This window comes from Bos mutus, chromosome 17 (assembly GCF_027580195.1).
Source record: "Bos mutus isolate GX-2022 chromosome 17, NWIPB_WYAK_1.1, whole genome shotgun sequence".
In the NCBI taxonomy this organism is placed as follows: domain Eukaryota; kingdom Metazoa; phylum Chordata; class Mammalia; order Artiodactyla; family Bovidae; genus Bos; species Bos mutus.
Genome location: NC_091633.1, coordinates 66394496 through 66417794, shown reverse-complemented (window position 1 = coordinate 66417794; position 23299 = coordinate 66394496). Strand labels below are relative to the sequence as shown.

At 41.9% G+C, this 23299-nt stretch overlaps 1 protein-coding gene across 2 annotated transcripts in view; it reads left to right on the top strand.

The window, feature by feature from the left end:
• Positions 1-14762: 14762 nt before the first annotated feature.
• Positions 14763-23299, top strand: part of GATB (glutamyl-tRNA amidotransferase subunit B) — a 103378-nt gene continuing 94841 nt past the window's right edge. For both annotated transcript variants that reach the window (XM_070386655.1, XM_005910233.3), the window contains exons 1-2: positions 14763-14966; positions 17845-17995. In XM_070386655.1, the coding sequence (XP_070242756.1) occupies positions 14791-14966; positions 17845-17995 (327 nt within the window). In that variant the 5' untranslated portion in view covers positions 14763-14790. The remainder of the gene's footprint in view (positions 14967-17844; positions 17996-23299) is intronic.

The window sequence follows — 23299 nt, the reverse complement described above, 5'->3', positions numbered from 1 at the left end:
TTATGGTAGATGAGACATTACAGGAAAAAAAAAGACTTGAAGATACAGTAACAGAAACTGTCCTAATAAAAATGCACAGAGAAAAATGAAAAGGCCCTCAGTAAGCTGTGGGATATCTTTAAGAAGCCTAATATGGATGAAATTGGAGTCCCTGAAGAAGAGGGAGGAAGGAAGAGATGGATTAAAAAAAAAATTGAAGAAATAATGGCTGAAAGTTTTCCATATCTGGTGAAACCTATATATCCTTTATTTTAAAATAAAATAAAATTTTATTAAATTTAAAAAATGTATTAAATTGCTCAAATCCAGTGACAAAAAGAAAATCTTAAAATCAGTGTGTGTGTTGGGGGAAGGGAAACATGCTAGATACAAAAGGACAGCAAAGATTACAGACAATTTCTTATCGGACACTATAGAAGTGAGAGCACATTGGAATAATATCTACAAAGTAAAAGGAGAAAAACCAACAATTGTCAACCTAGAATTCTACCTTGAGACAAGTGAAATGAAAGCACAGACTCTTGCAATGCAGCAAAAGCAGACCTAAGAGGGAAGTTCATAGCAAAACAAGTTTACCTCAGGAAACAAGAAAACTCTCAAAGAACCTAACCTTATGTCTAAAGGAGCTAGAAAAAGAAGAACCAACAAAACCATGACTGGTTCCCAGATTCATAATTTTGGAGTTTCTCTTCTCTAATGCAAAATCTCTTTTGTCCATGCAGAGTGACACCTGGCTATCACACTGCCCTGAATTGGGAGAATGGGATGTGAGGAACCCATGCAGTTATTATGACTCTCCCATACATATGCTCATTTTTCTGTGGAGCTCTCTACTGAACCACCCATGCCAGAAACCTGTCGATCATCAACCTGCCCATGACGATGCAGTCATAATTTCAATGTCTGTAGCTGGAATGACTGAGAGAATGATTTCTTGTTAACAGGGAAAAGGAAAAAAAAAAAAAAAGGTTCAGAGATGGAACATACGTTCAGGTTGGAAGATGCTGAGATTGTGGACATGTTGATTTCAAGGTGCTGGCAGGGCATGCAGGTGGAGATTTCTAGCAGTCAGTTGGAAATACCACTGTACATGACAGATTGCTGCTCTTGGTTACAGAAATGAAAGCTCAAGAGCTTTTCTGAAAAGTTTAAGCTGTGGTTTGACAGGAATCATACTGTTTCTAAGAGGGAAAACACTCAGGAGCATTCGCCTGTGGAGGATAGACCACAGGGAGGAAGGGAAAGAGAGAATCGAGGAGGAGGGGGGCATGGCATTTGGAGAACGCTTCTCTGGCCAGTAAAAGGCCAGGCAACACCAGACACAGTTTTTGTGGCAGATCCTTTACTAGCAGTTCTTCACAACAGGACTTCTTTCTCCTTCTCTGCCTGACAAAATCTCTTCCCTCTCTCCCTATTCCCTGTCTTATCCTATTTTGCTAGCCTGGAGCCCTCTGTGGGAGAAGGCGGCGTGGAAGACAACGGTCTGGCTATAGAATTTTCACTCTGCCACATTAGGAAGGCAGACAGTAGGGAAGAGGTTCGCAGGAAAAGTCTTGAGGCTCTGGCTGCCCTTTTTGATTTGTGCATTAATGCTGCGGAGTTGACAGCCTGCTTGAGAGAGGCTGAAGAGATGTGTGTTCTGCACATCTGAAATTTATTCCTTTCACTCTGGAAGATGGGACACCACATAACGGCCATGGAGAAGTAATTTTGACCCTGCAACGATCTTGGCACCAGTTTCAGAAAGACATATGGACATAATCTTTGGGACATTTGTAGAACCTTCCCTTGAGGACTGTCTTTGCAGGCTTGGGTTCACTTCAAGACCTATGGCACTCACTTTAGCTTGGGTCTGTTTCTACTTAAGAGATAAAAAGCTAAATTGTATTCAATTGGAAGAACTAAAAATATTAATGTAAGAGCAAGTCATCATTATGACACATATCAATTTCTCACCTCTGAGGTGGTGCACAGAAGCAGGGCCCTGGATAATAACCCAGCCATGATTAGGAGAAAAGAGGTCTGGTGGATCTTAGCACACACTGTGAAAATATGAGTTTTCACCATGCTGGGAGCCAGTATCTTCGGCTATAAACTCACAGAGAGGTGACAAAAATGTCTTCTTAGGAATGAAAATGTGCTTAAATGTTATTCTGTAACAAGCTCTTCTGAATCTAGGACCCTACATATCAGGTATATTTAAGGTATATTTATTCATATATTATATTAATATATTAATTTCTCACTGGAACAGATTTCAATCTATATACATTTTTATTTTAAAATAGATGAGATAGCATAATAAATCCAGCTAAGTTTCCCCTAAGTTTCTGTGTGGGTTTAGAAAGTAGCCACTTACTCAATTTAAACTTCATTTATGGCCTTCATTTAATGCTAGTCCTTTTTTTCCTTGATAAGTCTAATGTGGTGATAGAAAAAACTCAGAAAATATCAAAGCTCAGCCCTATGGAAAATGACCACACCTGCCCCAAAAGTCACCCCTTAAGACTAGCTCCCAGAAGAATGCCAGTTAAGAGGTCTGCTGGGAGACAATTTTTATTCATTTACTAGTGTTTTGTGAATCCCCTTTGAGAAAATTCTTCGGAGTTGTACTACTGGGAAAAGGAGAAAGAGACAAACTGCAGAGACAGACATTCCCTGGGGTATGAGGTCTCCTTTGCTCCATGGTTTTCCCCCAAGGAAACACTCAGAATCACCTTGCTAAAAAAAATTGACTTGGCTAATGGCCAGCTTTAAAGGACAGGTTTTTGGTGTTTTTGTTTTTGTTTTTGTCTCAGTGGTCACTACACTATCAAGATCTAAGTAAATGACTGTTCTATGAACCTTGGCTGAGAAAAATGAGTGACCACAAACTCTCCTGTATTCCTTCTCATCATGGTTATATGTGAAGTCAGTCTTATAGAATCTGATGATAGATCCAGAGACTTATAGATCTTAAAAAGTCTCAAGAAGTCACCTGGTCCAGCCTCCTGATGCTCAAGGTTAGTGAAGAGCACACTGCAGGGATGCTGGGACACCAGCTGGCTATCAGGACTTCAGATGATGTTTGGGAATGCACGAACAAAATCCCCCCACCCACATCTGAGAAAGACTGGAGGGATATGTGTTCAACATGTCTATAGCTTTCTTTTTGTGGCTGGAAACAAGACGGCCAATGGGTCCTTAGTTTTATCCAAGTAGGACAAACTTGTTTTCTTAGTTCTGGTCCAAAAAAATAAATCAGGAAAGGGCTCTGATTGATCTTACTTTAGTCAGATATTTCCTTCCTTCAGGACCCAAGAAACCATAGCTGTGAGTATATGTGTGTGTGTGTGTGCAGGTGCTCATGTGTGTATGTACACAATAACCCTGGCTTGATGGGTATGTAACTTGTACAGTGGTGTAGGGACTTTTGCCTAGAAAGATCTCATGCTTGGCTAAAAGTTTTGCTATTGCCACCTAGAAATCCTCAGTAATATTTAGACAGTGGATTCTGAATTTTAATTTTGCACTGGACCCCATCAATTATGTAGCCAACTGTAGCATGGAGTCCTGGCTCAACTTGGAAATCCTGAACCAGGTCACATGGATGGTATGGGTCCAGAAGAGGAAATAATTCCTAGGATCAGTGGGTAGATGGTGGCCCGTACAGCTAGCACAGTTCCAAGAACTGAAAGGACATGAAACATGAAAGACATGGTCCTTGCCCTCAAAAATCTCAGTCTAGTAAGACAGATTCTCTTTTTGAAAAGTTGTTTCTGCAATATCCACATAGCCAAATGAATATATTTATCTTGAGTGCTAATGGGAACATCTAACTGCTGTAGGAAAGTGGAGGCGTCTCAAGAAATTAAAATAGAACTACCATATGATCCAGTAATTCCACTTCTGGGTACATATCCAAAGGAAACAAAATTGCTATCTTGAAAAGATATCTGTACTATGTCTATTGCAGCACACAATAGCCAATGTATAGAAACAACCTAAGCATGTACGTGTGTACACACACACACACATACACACACACACACATATAGAGAGAGAATTTATATATGAATAATACTAGATGGAATATTATTACTTTTTAAAAAGAAAATCCTGTCATTTGTGACCATATGGGTGAAACTGAGGGATAGAGAAAGACAAATACTGCACGGTATCACTTACATGTGGAATCTTAAAAAAAAAAAAAAAAAAAAGGTTGAACTCAGAAACAAAGAGTAAAGAGGTGGTTGTCAAGGTCATTGGGGGTGGAGGAAATAGAAGAAGTAGGAAAAAGGGTACAAAATTTCAGTTGTAAGATGAATAAAGTCTGAGGATCTAATGTATAGCCTGGAAACTCTAGTTGACAACACTGTTCTGTGTAATCAAAATCTGCTAAGAGTGTAGAACTTAAATGCTCTCACCCCTCCCAAAAAAAGGTAAATATGTGAGATGATACATATGTTAATGAACTCAGTTACGAGAATTCCTTCACAATGTATCTGTATACCACATCACCGTTTGTGCGTGTGTGTTTGTGTGTATGTGTGTGCTCAGTCAATGGCACCCCACTCCAGTACTCTTGCCTGGAAAATCCCATGGACGGAGGAGTCTGGTAGGCTGCAGTACATGGGGTCGCTAAGAGTCGGACACGACTGAGCGACTTCACTTTCACTTTTCACTTTCATGCATTGGAGAAGGAAATGGCAACCCACTCCAGTGTTCTTGCCTGGAGAATCCCAGGGACAGGGGAGCCTGGTGGGCTGCCATCTATGGGGTCGCACAGAGTTGGACACGACTGAAGCGACTTAGCAGCAGCAGCAGCAGCAGTGTGCTCAGTCAACTCAGTTGTATCCAACTCTCTGTGACCCTCTGGACTGTAGCCTTCCACACTTTTCTGTCCATGGAATTTTCCAGGCAAGAATACAGGGGTGGGTTGTCATTTCCTACTTCAAGGGATCTTTCTGGCCAAGGGATCAAACCTTCATCTTTTGCATTGGCAGGCAGATTCTTTACCACTGAGCCACTTGGGAATCATCATATTGTACCCTTTAAATATCTTATAATTTTACTTGTCAATTATACCTCAATAAAGCTAAAAAAATGTAAGTAAAGAAAATATATGGAGAATGCCCATCTTTGCCTTCAATATCACAAAGAATAATTTTTATAAAACTGTAAGCTAGTCTGTGACTACAGATGGAAATAAAGAGTCTCTTGTACAATAAGTGATACCATTCTAGCAACAGTCACTATTATAGTCTGTTAAAAATATTTTCTCTACCAAATATATATGCACCCTAGTGTTCATAGCAGGAATATGATATGTATAGTAGCAGAGACATGGAAGCAACACAAATGTCCATTAACAAATGAATAGATAAAGAAGATGTGGTAGGTTTATTTATAGACAGTGAAATACTACTTAGCCATAAAAAAGAATGAAATAGTATCATTTGCAGCTAGACACAGACCTAAAGATTATCATGCTAAGTGAAGTAAGTCAGAGAAAGACAAATATCATATGATACAACTCATATGTGGAATGATACAAATGTAGAAAAATGATACAAATCAAATCAAAATAAACTTATTTGCAAGACAGAAACAGTCTCACAGACATAGATAACAAACATACAGTTACCAAAGCGGATAGGGGCATGGAGGGATAAATTAGGAGTTTGGGATTAGTGGGATTAGCAGATATACACTACTATACAGATTAACAACAAGGACTTCGTGTATAGCACAAGGAACTATAGTCAATATTTTGTAATAAACTATAATGGAAAACAATCTGAAAAAATTCTTTATGCCAAGATCCATGAAGAATAGGACAAAGTAAGACCTGGAATGGTGCCTGTTGACTAGTAAGGCTATAGATGAATGAAGTGAAAGTGAAAGTCACTCGGCTATGTCCGACTTTTTGTGATCCCATGGACTACACAGTCCATGGAACTCTTCAGGCCAGACTGCTGGAGTGGGTAGCTATTCCCTCCTCAAGGGGATCTTCCCAACACAGGGACCGAATCCTGGTCTCCTGCATTGCAGGTGGATTCTTTACCAGCTGAGCTACCAGGGAACTTAGGTGGATATAAATAGGAGAAGGTAGTTGAATTGAAGAATAAAAGGAAGGAATGAAGGAAGGAGGGAAGTGATTTGGCCATGCTGTGGTTTTCAAGGTAGACAGGTTGTCCAGGAAGATGATGGGTGGAAACCATAAAAATAAAACACAAGCCATACCTAGAGCAATAAATTGTGTGAAATGTTAATTGGGTTTTACTCTCAGAACTCTTCCTTTCATTATTCTGTTTAACACCAAACATTAAAAATTTAATCAGAAAATTCCATCTGGCCAACAATTTTAATTTATGAAATTCCTTTTGCTTCTGAAAATTAAAAGCAATCCTCTGAGTGAATTGAGAATTCTAAGAGAGCCCCAAACAGCCCTGAACAAAGACTCTGGAGTGTCATTTCCTTTTATATTGTAACATCTTTGAGTCACTTGCAATGTATAAATAAACTTGTATTTTATAGGAATGCCTCTACAAAAAGCAGCAGCATGCTGGAATTCAATACACAAGGCTATTTTTAAAAGTGTTTTGATTTTTAAAAATTAATTATAGGCCCTAGATAACACAGGAGTTAGAACTTGGCTTACTACAAGTTTTATGTTGCTTAACAGTCTTTAAAACAATTCTTCTACATCTGTGTTTTATTTTAAGTGCACATCAATATTACTTGAAGATTTCATTGATTATGCTTGTCCTCTTCTACAGCAGGAAAATTGGGATCACTGATATTCTGAAATCAGTAAGCAATGCTGTTTACCTTTAAATACACATACACACATAAATATAAATATAAATATAAATAATATATATACACTTGGTGTTCCTATTTTTAGATCTGTTTGGTTTCCCTCAGTGTAAAATAAGGAGCTGTCTGATACCAAAATGAATCGTTGATACAAAAGTTGTTCCCTTAAAAACATACAAGAGAAAAGCAAGGAAAATTTTGAAGCAATGTTCATTTTGGCAGGAAGGTGTGTTCAACTGTAAACTTTTGAAGAAATAGCATTATTAAATAATGAAAACTTTTGGCCTAAATATATTCCTCCAATTGAACTCGTTAATTGATTCCACATCAGAGGATAACAGAGAAGAGTTCTTGACATAGAGGTTACTTTGATGAAACCAAATGCCTGGGAAACATTATAGTCTTTATCTTACATCAAAAGGCATAGACAGGGCTTCCCTACTGGTCCAGTGGTTAAGAATCCACCTGCCATTGCAGGGGACATGGGTTCAATCCCTGGTCTGTGAAGACCCCACATGCCGAGGAACGACTAAGCCCGTGCACCACAACTACTAAAGCCCACCCTACAGTCCCTGCTCTGCAACAACAGAAACCACGCAGGGAGAAGCCTGTCCACAGTGGAGAGAAGCACGCTCACCATAACTGGAGAGTAGCCCCGCCCACCATAACTGGAGAGTAGCCCCGCCCACCATAACTGGAGAGTAGCCCCGCCCACCATAACTGGAGAGTAGCCCCGCCCACCATAACTGGAGAGTAGCCCCGCTCACCATAACTGGAGAGTAGCCCGCTCACCACAACTAGAGCAAGCCGTGCACAGCAACAAAGACCCGGCATGGCCAAGAGCGAGCAAATACACCTTTCTTAAAAAAGACATAGATAGTATAATACAGAAGTTGTAGAATTTGAAAATTTTAGACCTCAGAAAGTAAATGTTAACTGCTCTTTCAAGAAAATGGGCTTAGAATGGGTATAGGAAGAAAGGTATTTCTGCCTCTGTCTTGATTAACAAAGATTAAATGTCTATGCCTTATCTGTGTTTTTCCCTAGATAAACAATCCATGGGTGATTTTCTCCTAGGAATCCCTTTTGAAGAGAAGCAGGCATCAGCCAAAGTCACCAGAGGCAGGACAGGACCTCAGTTACATGACTCATGTCACAGAAGCTGATTTCCTTAATTTGGCCTGTCTTGCCACATTACACTTCAGACAGAGTGAAGATTACAACTTCCAAGCTTGTTGTTTCTTGACAATGGAAAATAAATAGCAACATTTTTTTTTTTGAAAGAAGAGAGAATAAACACGTTTGATTCAATGGTGCCATAGAAATCCAACCAAAATACAGACTCAATTTTATTTTTCAACTCCATGGACAACAACTATTAACTGGCACAGTGAGAAACACAGTTCATGTGATCTGTTACACAATAGAACCGATGCAAAGGGATATTATCACTTCGAAATAAGTGGCACCTTAGATCTCTCTTGGGCAAAGAGAACAGAAGGGTGTAAGGCTAAGGCTAGATAGAATTTCTAGAAAGACATAATAAACAATGTAAGCCAACAGCAAAATACTCTTGGTCTTCCTTTGGGGAAGTGAGCTACTATTCCAGTAAACAGAATTGCTGTCAGAGAGGTGGTTATATAGCTGCTTGTGTCCTCCTGTCATAGACCCCAAGAAAAAGGCCCCAGGCATCTAAAATGGTCACTAATCTTGAGAACTGAGCAAGATGAAGTATTTTCTTTCCTAAACTCACGCTTCTTCATTTTGACATCTGCTCTGGACACAAAACTCAGAGAGATTGTGCAATGTCAAACCAACCCTCATAAATTGTGAGAACACTTCATGGATTGTGTGTTTCAGTGTGGCAAGTAGAAGGGAATGCATTTAGTTAATAAATCTATATAAAATTTTAAAAGTCACGGGCTCTGAATCATGGCAAAATATTTCCCAGAGACACTTTACTAATGTACTATGGCAGCCCAAATAAAGATGAAAGCTTAGAGACTATTGGGCTAGATGGGTCCTTGTTATTTGCAAGCATGACATTTTATATAATCTTACTTTTCCATGTCTTTTGAAAAATACAGTATCCAGTCCTTTTCTTAACATCATTTCTTTCCATTATTACTACGTGCGAAAGGGGGTGAAAATGCCTTTTAGCAGGAAAACTGGTCTAAGTGTAGAATCAACATCAACATGAAATCATTGTTGAGTCAAGTTATCGAATCTTATTTGTGAATTAGAATCTAGAGTCGGACTCCAACAAGGCATGAATAATGTCTGTGCTGGTCTTTCCCTCTCTAATTAGTATTCATGAATTGCTGGGCATTTTTTGCTGTCTCTCTCTTTGCATTTATCTCAGTCATTGTATCATTTGATTGCTAATGTGTTTGAATTGAGCCACTTGATTTTAATTCAACCTGGCACCTCTTCATGGAGTACTAAATTTCCTTTCAACGGCCATACGTTGAACTGCAGGGATCCTTGAAGGCTCCGCCACCAAGGTTTCAGCCTTTACTGCTTCATGCAGCCCAACCACTCTTGGTTCAAGGGCAGCCTAGATACAGAGATTCCAGCCCAGATACTCACAGGTAATGACACCAGTTACCTGGCAGCATGGGCAAGATAAACCTGTTCTCGTCTGTACCGCCTTGCAGACTCTGATACATCCTCCCTTCCTATCAAGTAGGGGTTCACCTACTGAGGGAAAAGTGTCATCAGAGCTTGTGCATCTTGGTGGCATAGCTCTGTTCCATCATAATTGTACTCCTCGAAATCTTTGGACTTAAAATTGAGAGACCCAGCTCTCATCCAAAAACATCATCTGTTTGAAATCTAAAAGCTTTTGATCATTATATGTGCATGATCCTAAAATAAGATACTACTTAGAAGTGTGTGTGTACAAACTCTATAATTTTAAAGACCAAATACCCAATTTCAAAACACAACAGACAGAGCTTCTTAGTGCATAGTGGGAATCTGAGCACATAGCTTCTAGGCATGCTGAATTTCACAGGTTCTACTGCCCATTAAAGCAGCTCAGGAGTATCTTCTTTCAAGCAAGCTGTGTCAGGGGCATGTCGAAAGGGGGAGTTTCTTTCTTACATATAATTCCTGACTGCTTCTAAGATTAGTCAGATTTCTAGAAAAGCAAAAGCCTGAGAAAACAGCACACCATCCCTTGAGACCATCTAGAAGAAGGAGGGGCGTGGAGAGATGACAGTTCATGGACCAGACGTGGCTCATGGTGGTGATGCCCTGGTCCCGTCTTCCCCAGACAATACTTTGTTTCTACTAAGATGCTGGACAGGATGTTCTATTTCCCTGCTTTGGAAGAAAGAAAAAGTTACAGATTTCTTTGCTCAGAGCAATCTTCCAGAAAAAGCAATTGTTCCCTCCACATCACCAGAATCCAGACTTAAGGGTAAAAATAAAAGGAAATGAATCCTGTTCTCTCGATTTCCCAGAATGCATGTGTTCTCAGCATTTTTCTCCCCCTAATGACACTCAGGGAGCCTGGTGGGCTGCCGTCTATGGGGTCAAACAGAGTCGGACATGACAAGCGACTTAGCAGTAGCAGCAGCAATGACACTCAACTGGGACCTATAAGGTGGTTTTTCTAAAAAGAAATTTTGTTTTCAAAATGCTTAAAAAAAAAAACAAAAAACTGGACTTCCTCTAGTGCCCATGTACTTCCAACCTGAAAATGATGCTGTCAGATTTTGTCATCTGTACGTCATCTGCAGTGGACTTTTATTCCTTAGAGAATTTATCCTGACCTTCCTCCCTCCCTACATGATGTAACATTCAAGACAGTAGGCTGGCTGTTATAACTGTAGAACAGATAGAAACTAGCAGTTGCACAGAGGAACTAAATGCACAACCATGTTTAAAAATACTCAGATAGCCATCCACGCCCAGTCTGTTAGGCTGCAAGGGGCATTTTGTTTTTTATTCTGCTAGATATCTTTAAAGTGCTGCCTTTGTTTCCATAGAAGTCATTAGTCAAATAAAAGGTGAGTTAACACAACGTTCAGATTCAGAATTATATTCAAGTCAATTTTGAGATAGACTGCTATGATACATTATTCAAATGAATCCTTTTAATTTTACTTGAAATTTCAATGTTTCCATTAAAATTGTTTACTTCGTTTTAAAAAAATGGAAACAGAGCCATTTGTGTCATTCCCTCACATTGTACCCATGTTGCTGAAGAAGTTATAAATCCTAGAATATTGTTTCTATACATCTTTCCCCCATCTCAATCCAGCGAAAGAAGGAGAAGGGAAGTGCAATTAAATACCACTTAGATTTGAGGGAGAAATTATTTGTGTTTGGAAATCAATGTGTTTTCTACAGATACCTGAGGATTTTGAGGCAAGCACAGAGGTAAGCCAGTCTGTTCCAACTCTGATGTTCAAAGACTCTCTGAAGAATACTAACAAAACCAAACATGTTATTTTAGATATATTTCCTAACCATTGCCATTTATAAGTAATAACTTGAAACCCTGTCCTGGCTTACATATCTTTTCAAGAACCTGTTCTAAATTTATTTGTACTGTGTCAATTATGTGAATAAAATAAGAGCTGAGAGGCTCTCCCAAAGAAAAGGTTTTTGCTAGGAACCCTGTCCTAGGAACCTTCTGAGCTTCTTGAAAATGAAAACCTCCATGTCTTCCAGATGACAGCCACCTTTTCGGTGAAACCAAAATAGCTCTCTCAGCTTGAGAGCTGTCAGTAAGAGTTCTGACAGATATCAGAGTTGGCATGCAGGAGGAACACAGGAGAAACGGTCCCACAGCAGGAAGTTCGGTGGGAGCCCCTGACTAGACAGGAGGAAAAACAATGCGCTCCTAGGCACCAGACCACGCACAAGGGCACCAGGGGCGCTGCTGGTGATGATCATCTGCGGGGAGAAGGGAGCCATCAGCTCCTGAGGCATTTTCAAAGGGCTGCGTCTTACACATCAAGCTGGAAGGTCTCCATTCGTTGAAGGGATCAAATATGTGCCTAGGATTTTCTCTCCCTCTAGTGGTGGGGCTTGCTCCTCGAAGAAAAGCTGTGACCAACCTAGACAGCATATTAAAAAGCAGAGACATTAGCCAAAAATGTCCATCTAGTCAAAGTTATGGTTTTTCCAGGAGTCATGTATGTATGAGTTGGACGATAAAGAAAGCTGAGCACCAAAACATTGATGCTTTTGAGCTGTGGTGTTGGAGAAGACTCTTGAGAGTCTCTTGGACTGCAAGGAGATCCAACCTGTCTATCCTAAAGGAAATCAGTCCTGAATATTCATTGGAAGGACTGATGCTGAAGCTGAAACTCCAAAACTATGGCCACCTGACGTGAAGAACTGACTCATTGGAAAAGACCCTGATGCTGGGAAAGATTGAAGGCGGGAGGAGAAAGGGATGACAGATGATGAGATGGTTGGATGGCATCACCGACGCCATGAACATGAGTTTGAGTAGGCTCCAGGAGTTGGTGATGGACAGGGAGGCCTGATGTGCTGCAGTCCATGGGTTTGCAAAGAGTCGGACATGACTGAGCAACTGAACTGACTGAATGGTGGGGCAGAATATGCTATTACTGCACAATATTACCTCATAAACAAAGATGAGTTTCCATTAGAGCACATTTTGCCCATGAAATAAGGATTTTCATTAGGTGTGTTGCTCTCTTACAGAGGTTTCCAAACACCCTCAAACCCTTCACCCTACGGAGTGAACTGCCTCCTAAGCAGGCTAATTACCAGTGGGAAGGTGGCAATGGTCTCCGCTCCTTCTGGCTAAAGGATGCCCATTCTCTCTTCTGAGATACAGGATGCTCCCTCTCCTCTGCAGTCCTATCAAAGGGGGAGCCACGATATGACCAGAGACAACTCCCTTGACCCTGAGGCTGGGCCAGGTAAACCTGAAGGCTGAGTAAGAAAGAGAAGGCAAGTTTACCCAGAGCAAGGTGGGAAACTCAGAGGAGACATATTAGTAAAGGCTCTAAAGAGTGATCTGAACCTGATAGAGCCATAATTGACTAGAGGTAAATTCTAAAACCAATCTCCACTTCTACTTTACAGTCTCTGTCATTTCTCTCATTTTCGGTCATATGAAAATACTTCTGGTATAGCAACTTGGATCCGTGATAGTGAATGAAAAAATAAAAAGGATAGAAAAATTTAATAATTTTAATGAAAATAATTAAAGCTGCCTACCTGGTTGGAATAAATTGCATACTATTATAACTGTACAATAGTATTAATGGAAACAGACCATAGGTTACAGATGTCTAATCAACAGGTTGGGCCTCCCAGGTCACGCAGTGGTAAGGAATTCTCCCGCCAATGTGAGAGACTCAGGTTTAATCCCTGGGTGGGGAAGATCCCCTGGAGTAGGAAATGGCAACTCGCTCCAGAATTCTTGCCTGGAAAATTCCATGGACAGATGAGGCTGGTGGGTTATAGTCTATGGGGTCAAAAAGAGTCGGACACCACTGAGCTTACACATACACAATCAACAGGTTATTGATCAATAACTGCAAATCTATCCATATGACATATATGAAGTATGCAGCTTTTCCCCCTGCTCAATATTCAGTTAGACATCAATGATGCTTACTTGATTTCTCCTCTTATATGTCTCCAAGGCAACCAAAGTCATATTTTCTGACAAACCTGTTTCTTTTCTGATTTCTTTATCTCAGTGAGTAACTTCATCAGCCATCCAGTTGTATAAAGCCAGAAATTTAGAAGTTACTTGACCCTCCCCTAGGCTTCCACCATTATATTTAATCCAATACCAAGTCCTCCAATCTTACTTTCTTAATCTATCTCACAGAAGTCATTTTCTCTCTGCCTCCTCCACCACACTATTTCATCATCTCCTTCCCACACAACTACTACTCTGAAGGGCATGTACTCCATTCTTTTGTCAAATGCATTCTTCACACACCACTCCTTCAATCAACAAGCATCTCTGAGAGACCTACTTTGTATTTTGGTAATACTGCGTTGAATAAGGCAGACCAATTTCCCATTCTCAAGGAGCTTGTGGAGATGGAAGATAAACATCAGATAGTCACGAGCACTATATGGAGTATTAATATAGGGTGATCTAACAGAGAATGGTGGAATAGCTATTCTAAACTGTATGTTCAAATACAAGAAATAAGTGGGAGTTTCAAGAAGGGGATGCATTTTGAAGCAGGAAAAAAAAAAAAAAAAAGTCCACTGGGATGATGGTATCTGCTATCAAGGCTTCCGTTGTATGTAAGGAAAGTATTTTCAAACACTGGCCAAGATCAAAAAGAAAAATTTTAAATGTTCCTGAGGTTTCAATCTAGGTCTATCTCCCAAGAACCTGTGCTGAAATATAGTCCTTATGGTCTATGTGAAAGCATCCTATTTTTAACTTCTCTGTATGTCTAGTCTACCAAGAATGTAAGTTCCGTGAACATAGTGGCTATATCTGCCTTGATCACTGCTGAATCCCCCGTGTCTAAGAACCATGCCGAGCATATTGGCATGCAAATAATTATTTCTTGCAGTTATGCATACACTGGTGTCTGAAGTGGAAAAGGAAGCAGAAAAAAGAACTGAGTTGGCGGTTCAGAAAGTCTTTACGGAGATGTCAAGGTCATTTACTGCAGCCCGACAGGTTAACTGGTATATAAAATCCCAGCCAGGTTTCTCAGCTTTCTATCTCTGGCACGGCCTGCTCTCTCTCACACGTGCTTACAGCTACAAACCTCTCCAACTCCCCGCTAGGAGGAGTCACACCTTCGGACCCAGAAACCCTCCCACTCTCTCGGCTATTTCTGCTTCCCGCCCCCTCTTCGCCTGGTTCCCGAAGCCTTCCGGTCGCAGTGCGCTCTGGTAAAAGTAGTCTTCCGGTCCGAGTCTAGAGCGGTTTATCTAATTTCTTAGAACTACGTTTCCCAGAGAGCCTTGCAGCAGAGGGAGGCTGTGTCACCTGACCAGGACTCTGGAGAGACAATGGCGGCGCCCATGTTGCGCTGGTGCTGTTCTGGAAGGCGTTTTGCTTTCGCCCGGGTTGGCTGCGGTTCTTGTCACAGAAGAGGGCCTCCGACTGGGTCCACGTCCAACGGGAAAAGAGGGCAGAGCTCAGTGGCTCAGCAGCCCCACATCACAGCCCAGAAGCCGAGAAAAGGGTATACTATTTCATACCAGTATTGCCCACTTAAGTTGAGGTAGAACTGCGGGACTTGGGAGATGATGGCCACTACAGACTTCCCTGGTGGCTCAGACGGTAAAGCGTCTGCCTACAATGCGGGAGTCCCGGGTTCGATCCCTGGGTCGGGAAGATCCCCTGGAGAAGGAAATGGCAACCCACTCCAGTATACTTGCCTGGAGAATCCCAGGGATAGAGGAGCCTGGTGGGCTGCAGTCCATGGGGTCGCGAAGAGTCGGACACGACTGAGCAACTTCACTTTAAAGCCCAGCCTTTAGTCTGGACGTTCTGGTGGGCGGGAACGTGTTGGGCTGTATGTTGCAGCCCTGAAACCTAAATAAAGACAGGAAACTGGCTGTCTTATCAGTCCCTATCCCACATGTAAACCACTGTCTTCAGATAGCCTTATTTGGGTAATTTGAGAGTGTAAAATAGCAAGTGTTTTTTTAAATGTTTCACAGACAGAAGAGTGGTTCAGTCACCTTAACTAGTAGTCAGACCAGTATCAGTAGAAGTGGGATCTTATTTAGCTGACATGTATTTAGCACAACTGGGCCAGCAGTGTTTTAATACTAAAAAGGAGCCTTTACCTACAAGTTCTGGATGGGTGGCTTAGAGTTAGAAAACACCACCTATCTGTGGAGGCCTTTCATGTTGAACGTGTGTGTGTGTGTGTGTGTGTGTGGCTTAGAGTTAGAAAACACCACCTATCTGTGGAGGCCTTTCATGTTGAACGTGTGTGTGTGTGGCTTAGAGTTAGAAAACACCACCTATCTGTGGAGGCCTTTCATGTTGAACGTGTGTGTGTGTGTGTGTGTGTGTGTGGCTTAGAGTTAGAAAACACCACCTATCTGTGGAGGCCTTTCATGTTGAACGTGTGTGTGTGTGTGTGTGTGTGGCTTAGAGTTAGAAAACACCACCTATCTGTGGAGGCCTTTCATGTTGAACGTGTGTGTGTGTGTGTGTGTGTGTGTGTGTGTGTGTGTGGCTTAGAGTTAGAAAACACCACCTATCTGTGGAGGCCTTTCATGTTGAACGTGTGTGTGTGTGTGTGTGTGTGTGGCTTAGAGTTAGAAAACACCACCTATCTGTGGAGGCCTTTCATGTTGAACGTGTGTGTGTGTGTGTGTGTGTGTGTGTGTGTGTATGTGGCTTAGAGTTAGAAAACACCACCTATCTGTGGAGGCCTTTCATGTTGAACGTGTGTGTGTGTGTGTGTGTGTGGCTTAGAGTTAGGAGGCCTTTCATGTTGAACGTGTGTGTGTGTGTGTGTGTGGCTTAGAGTTAGGAGGCCTTTCATGTTGAACGTGTGTGTGTGTGTGTGTGTGTGTGTGTGTGTGTGTGTGTAGACCTAGGAAAATGCAGCCGGTATGAGATCTTCCCTCTGGTTGTGTAGAGACTGTTGATTATTTTGCTCAATGTCCTCTGAACAGGTGCTTATATTTCACTATATAAGACCTAAATGATTTCTTTTTAAGTGCAGAAACATAAGGCATGTGTCAAATATTCATTTTTTCCTTTGAGATAGTTAGGTTGCTGTTATTTTTGCTTTTCTTTTTTAACAGAGGGGAAAATGTCCAGAAGCACTGGTTCTGTTCTTTTCATTAAATTAGATTGTTTCACTGTGAAAAGTGAATGAAAAGTTTTTTCGCTTATGTAATGAAACTGCAAAAAAAACATTGAATAAGGTTTTAGTGAGTGCAGATTTCTGATGACTTCTTAGTTTAATTCCTCTCAATTATAGTTTGTGATTGCAAGCTTTAAAATTCCTTAAAAATAAGGAATTCACCAGTACTATAAATACAGAACTTCATGTGTTGAAATGATTGAAACAAAACCAAATGCATGTAAATAAAAATTTTGATAATAGAGAAAATTGCTTGAGAGAAGAGCAGGATAGGAACAGACAGAATATGGAGAGAGTATGTGTATACCAGGCCATCTGCAGATTGCGCAGGATACATGGGGTTGATAATAACCCATGGAATAAGCACACTTAGATGAACCTAGGGAGACCTGTGTATGGGATGGATGTTCATACAGACCCAGCAGAGTAGGAGTGACCAGATAAGAGATTATTGTAGCATTTAAACTGCACTATTGCAGCTTCTTGGGTTTGGTAGCAATTAAGTTTAAAACATGCAAAGGAACCTGGCACTAAATGTCTGGAATTTAAAGTGATTTGGGGAACCTGGGGGGGGGGGGAAGCCACTTGTGATGATTTAATGTTTTCCTTTGTGCAGAATTCCGAAGATTATCATTTAGTACTAATCCATTTTATCTGTATCACTATGGTTACTTTACTTGCAAACCATTGTTAGAAAACGAATTCAAAACATGACTGATAATTTCCTTCCTTTTTAAATAATGAGATGTACAACTATTTATTTACCATTATTTCTCTAGTGGTAAAATCCTGTTTCCATTAATTCTAAAAATGTTCACAAAATCAGCTTTCTTTATGTACTGAGTGATTAACTGACAAAGGACAGTTAATTTAGAAAATGGTGCTTCTCATTAAAGTCAGCCAAGCAGTCTCCACCTGATAACCATTTCTAAATTGTTTTCAGATGCCATATTCTTCCTTTCTGTTACCTGGTTTGCACAGTGAGCTCTTCTTATGCCATGTTATAAATGAATCTTGCTTTGCCAGTCTTCTTGGTGTTCATTTTGCATTGCTATTAATTTAGTCACCCAATACAATGTAACACATTTTTTAAAGTAGAATATACAGTTTTAATAAGTTAAAAGCACAAGTGGGAAGTATTAGTAACATTTGCAGGTTAAGCTCATAGAAACTCACTCATGGTAATAGATCGAACCTAATGACTTCTTAACCATTATGTTCTCCTCCTTAGTGAACCTGAATGGGCAGCTGTGGTAGGATTGGAAATTCATGCCCAGATTGCCTCCAACTCCAAACTCTTTTCTGGATCTCAGGTCTGCTTTGCAGCTCCTCCCAATTCTTTGGTATCTTTTTTTGATGCATCTCTACCTGGAACTTTGCCGGTAAGGTTTTTATTTAATGCTGTTTTCATTTGCAAAATGTTCATCCTTCACTAATAACTCTTAGGAAATACTTGTTTAGGAAACTTTGAATGGAGTGGGATGGACTAAATGTTTTCTAAAGACTTATCTCTGAATTCTAAGCGTAAACGTCATCCGTTTGTTCATACATTCATGCACTCATCTCACACACAGTTTAGAATGTCTGCTGAATACTAGAATGTCTGTGCTATGAACTGAAATAGAAGGATGAGCAACTATCTTTGTCTTTGAGAAGTTCAAAGGCGAGTTGGGGAGATGTGTCCTGTGTGAGTACTGTGTGATTATTCCTGTGAAGGTCATAAGCACAGTTTAGTTTTGGATCCCTGAGGAGGGATACCTAATTCAGTATGAGGACTGTTGTGAGAAATTGGGGAAGGGGTGTGGTTCGTTAAGGAAAGGTCATTGGGGGAGGTGGTGTCTCAGCTAGCTGAGAAGCCAGGTCAGAGTCAGGCAGGTACCTGGGGAAGGAGAAGTCTGGCCAATGGAAGCAGCATATGTCACGTGATTTTACAGTGTAAGGTTCATAATGATTGTGGTTTTGAAAGTTAAGAAGGGCTCAGTAACACAGAAAAAGTCAACCATATGATGCTTTGAGTTAATCACTGATCTGTCTGCTCCTTTTCACTAAAACCCAAGGAATGACTGGGTCCAGGGTACTCATCAGCAAGATTTTTAACATGTATTTACATATAGGTGGTTTAATTTTTGAAGAAAAGGATGGAAGGAACAGTGTGAATATTGGGGCTAATACTTGGCTCATAGTCTGTCCAGGACACGCATTATCAGCTGGATGTGGGGTTTCCTGCCAGCCTTTCAGGGAAAGTGTATCTGATGGTGATGGGAGGAGGGAGTGGTTGTCCTGAGTGAATTCCATGCTCTCTAACATTTAAATACACGTGGAAACTGGTTAAACCGAACTCTGGCAGGAGTGCAGGGGCAGAAGTTTACTTTTGCCAGAGTCATGGCCCAGAGGAGAAGGTCATGGGCAGCTGCTCCAGTGCACCTTCTGTACTCAGGGTTTCGGTTGTACTGGGGCAGCGTGTGTGTCTTGGAGTCGTTCCTTACTTGCACTTGGTCCCGGACGACCCCTATGCTTATAAACCCTATCTAGCTGCTGCTGCTGCTAAGTCGCTTCAGTCGTGTCCGACTCTGTGACCCCATAGATGGCACCCCACCAGGCTCTGCCATCCCTGGGATTCTCCAGGCAAGAATACTGGAGTGGGTTGCCATTTCCTTCTCCAATGCATGAAAGTGAAAAGTGAAAGTGAAGTCGCTCAGTTGTGTCCGACTCTTAGTGACCCCATGGACTGCAGCCCACCAGGCTCCTCCATCCGTGGGATTCTCCAGGCAAGAGCACTGGAGTGGGGTGCCATCACCTTCTCTGAAACCCTGTGTAGGGTTGTCTTTGAATTGCTGTTGGGTCTTTCTGGGAGAAGACAAGCACAGGAGTGTCTTACCCTCCTTTCTCACTCCCTTCCTCTGCCTTAGAGCATCTGTTTATGGAGAGATTGTTTTTGTTTGTGAAGAGTTATAGTTTACATTTTTCAGTTATAAATGTATGAATTCTCTTTGTGGGCACAGAGTCAAATATAGTAGAAATAAATATCTATTTAGACAAACAATTCATCACAACACCTTTCCTTTCTTCCTTCTGAGCTCAGAATTTTTTTTTCCCACATGGTGGTTTATTATCAAGAGACTAGACTTAACTGCAGAGTTCTTTCTAGGTTTTTCCAGCTAGGAATGTAGCATCAGTTCAGTTGCTCAGTCGTGTCCGACTCTTTGCGACCCCATGAACTGTAGCACGCCAGGCCTCCCTGTCCATCATCAACTCCCAGAGTTCACCCAAACCCATGTCCATTGTGTTGGTGATGCCATCCAACCATCTCATCCTCTGTCATCCCCTTCTCCTGCCCTCAGTCTTTCCCAGCATCAGGGTCTTTTCAGATGAGTCAGCTCTTCACATCAGGTGGCCAAAGTATTGGAGTTTCAGCTTCAGCATCAGTCCTTCCAATGAACACTCAGGACTCATCTCCTTTACAATGGACTGGGGATCTCCTTGCGGTCCAAGGGACTCTCAAGAGTCTTCACCAACACCACAGTTCAAAAGCATCAATTCTTCGGCACTCAGCTTTCTTCACAGTCCAACTCTCACATCCATACATGACCACTGGAAAAACCATAGCCTTGACTAGAGACCTTTGTTGACAAAGTAATGTCTCTGCTTTTCAATATGCTGTGTAGGTTGGTCATAACTTTAACATCTCTTTGCAGCTAAGCAGGTTTTCTGTAGTTGTGGCTGTGTGTGTGCTAAGTCTCTTTAGTTGTGTCCAACTCTTTGTGACCTTTTGACTGTAGTCTGCCAGACTCCTCAGTCCATGAGATTCTCCAGGCTAAATGTGGTCAAATGTTAGAGACAATTCAAAGTAACTAAATGTCAGCATGCCCTGAAAGATGTCTCATCATGCCCTACAGAAGAAGATACTTTCCCAGGTATAATCATTATCAGCGTGACAGTGAAGGTGTTTGGGACATTGAGGTGTTGAGAGCTTGACTTACAGTCATTAAATGACAGTTGAAGGCTAGAAATCCAGTTTGCTTGAGCTGGGATATGTTTTTCCTTTTTTGGAGTCTACCACACTCATGGTTTGAGCAGCCTAATGGATTCTCTCAACAGAGCTCATCGGCCTCTTTTTCAGAAATGCTTCTGTCTTTAGTATGTGACCCAGGTGACACCAGAACTACCAGAATAAGATGTTGTCACTCTCACAGCACTTCAAAACCCAGCGGTATCTATAGAGAAGTTTTAAAGACACTGAAACATTGAGACAGTCGGCCTTTGGTAAGCCTGTGGAGCTGGTTTATTGATGCTCTGATATTCTGACTCTGCATTTGGTGATTTTTGTACCAAAAGTGGTGACCATTTGTCAGATACGCTGACTGGATAGGAAGAAAGGGCAGCCAAAAGAATTTAGGTTAGAGTGTCAAGTCTTTTTCTGTAGACCAAATTCATTTGCTTCTGGCCCATTACAGAGAAAATACGAGAAAGTGTCTTTCGGTAGGTATTTGATGCTTCCCCTCTCGCGATTGTGTCTTTGTTCATTCGCTCAACTGACATTTATTGGATGCCTCCCATGCACTAGCCATCGTGGAAGCTCTAGTGACACAAGCTTTGAAGAAGGTAAAGGATAGATGAGAGTTTCATCCTCGTGAGCTTGACAAGTGAGCAGGCAGTTGCAGTACCGTTCAGTGAACTTGCTGGTAGCGGGAATACAAGGAGAGACATTTAACACAGACCTAAGGAATTGGCAGAATTTGGCCAGATAAAAGTGAATGGGAAGTACAGAGACCAGAAGAGAAACAGGACATGGCTTGATCTAGAAGCTGAAAGAAATCTGATTCGTTGTAGCCCAGGAGAAGGACATGGCCACCTACTCCAGTATCCTTGCCGGGAGAATCTACGGACAGAGAATCCTAGCAGTCCATGGGGTCACACGGAGTTGCACACTACTGAAGTGACTTAGCATGCATGCACACATGCACGCATTGTAGCCTAGAACTTGAATATGGTGTGGCAAGAGGTGAAGCTGGCATGGAAAGTATAGTCTGTACCACACAAGCCTCGCTAAGCAGTGTGCCTCCCACTGCAGAGAGGTCCAGGGTCAAAAGTGCCAAGGGACGGATCGTTCTGAGAAGAAGTGAGTACACACGGTGTCAGACGTACTAAGAATCAAGTGAGGAGAGGCCTGGGCAGGGGCCATTGGCTATTAATGGGGTATCCTTTGCAAGAATGGCTCCAGTACATTGATGGGGGTAGGAGGAAGGTGACAGAAGATAAGCTCAGGGGTGTTGAGGGAGAGGTGAGAGCTGAGCAGCTATTCCAAGAAGTTTGGCTCAGGAGGGAAAGAGAATGCAGGAGAGGATTCCCTGGTGGTGCGGTGGTGGGGACTCAGCACTGTTATTGCCAGCACCTGGGTTTGATCTCTGGCCAGGAAAGGAGGATCCCGTGAGCTGTGCAGTGTGGCAAAAAGAAAGGAGACCAAATTCCCACTGATGATACTGTTGTATTTAAAAAAGGGAGTGGAATGCCTCGGTAGTTCAGTGGTTAGGACTGTTGAGCTCTCACTGCCAAGGGCCTGGGTTTGATCTAGTTGGCCACATAAATAAATACGGAGAGGTGATTTTTAAAAAGATAGGGAAAGGGATAGTTAGGGAGTTCGGAGTTCATGTACACGTGCCATGTTTAAAATGGACAGCCAACAGAGATCTGCTGCAGAGCGCAGTGCCGTCGCTCGGTGTCACGTGGCAGCCTGGGTGGGTGCGGGGTTGGGGAAGAACAGATGCGTGTGTATGTATGGCCGAGTCCCTTCACTGTCCGCCTGAAACTGTCACAGCATTGTTAATTGGCTATGCTCCCAAATGAAATAAAAGGTTTAATTAAAAAAAACAAACTTCTCAGTTTCCTTAATGTTGGAGAAACTTGAGATGGTTTTAATGATGATGAATTATAGTCAACAGTAAGGTAACATCCCCTTAAAAATATGTTAAGAAGGTAGATCTCATGTTAAATATTTTTACTGCAAAAAAATACAAAATACTGCAACAAAATACTTTTTGATGCTGATGAGAAGGAGCCAATGACAAAGGGGCAATTAAAGAGGCTTTTGATGAATGTGGCAAGTTGAACATGTTAATCTGCCTGTCTCCCAGCCCCAAAGAAACCCCACAGAAATGACAGCCAAAGAATTCAAATGTTGTCAACCTGTGAGAGAATGGGAGAGGAGACCAGATTGCAGGAGAGAAGGTGGATGCAGGAGGGCCTGACTTAGCAGAAGGGAGTTAAGTGTGAGCCAGGAGAGGGACAGAAAGCCTGCAGAAAGAGCACTGGTCAGGAAGGAGCTGTGTGCCCTGGGCAGCCCCAGGAAGGGTCCCAATGTGAGATCCGCAGGTATTGTGGAGGGCCAGGGGCAGGTCAAGACAGAGGGGTTAATTCATCGTCTAGATTCAGAGCAGTTAGACCGGAGGTCCTCTCCCTGCCCTTTTACAGCTGCTCTAGCCCCACAGGGATGTGCAGTCTGGGGAGAAATTCAGCTGCTGACACACTCCCCGAGAGATCCAGGCACTGGGGTCAGACTGTCTGCACTCTGCCCGCGCCTTTCCCAGCATGACCATCTCTCCTCTTTCTCGCCCTCCACTCCTTAAGCAGCAATCCGCAGGAACCCGACAGAACTTGACATTTAGGGGGAATCTCAGTAAAAAGAAGCC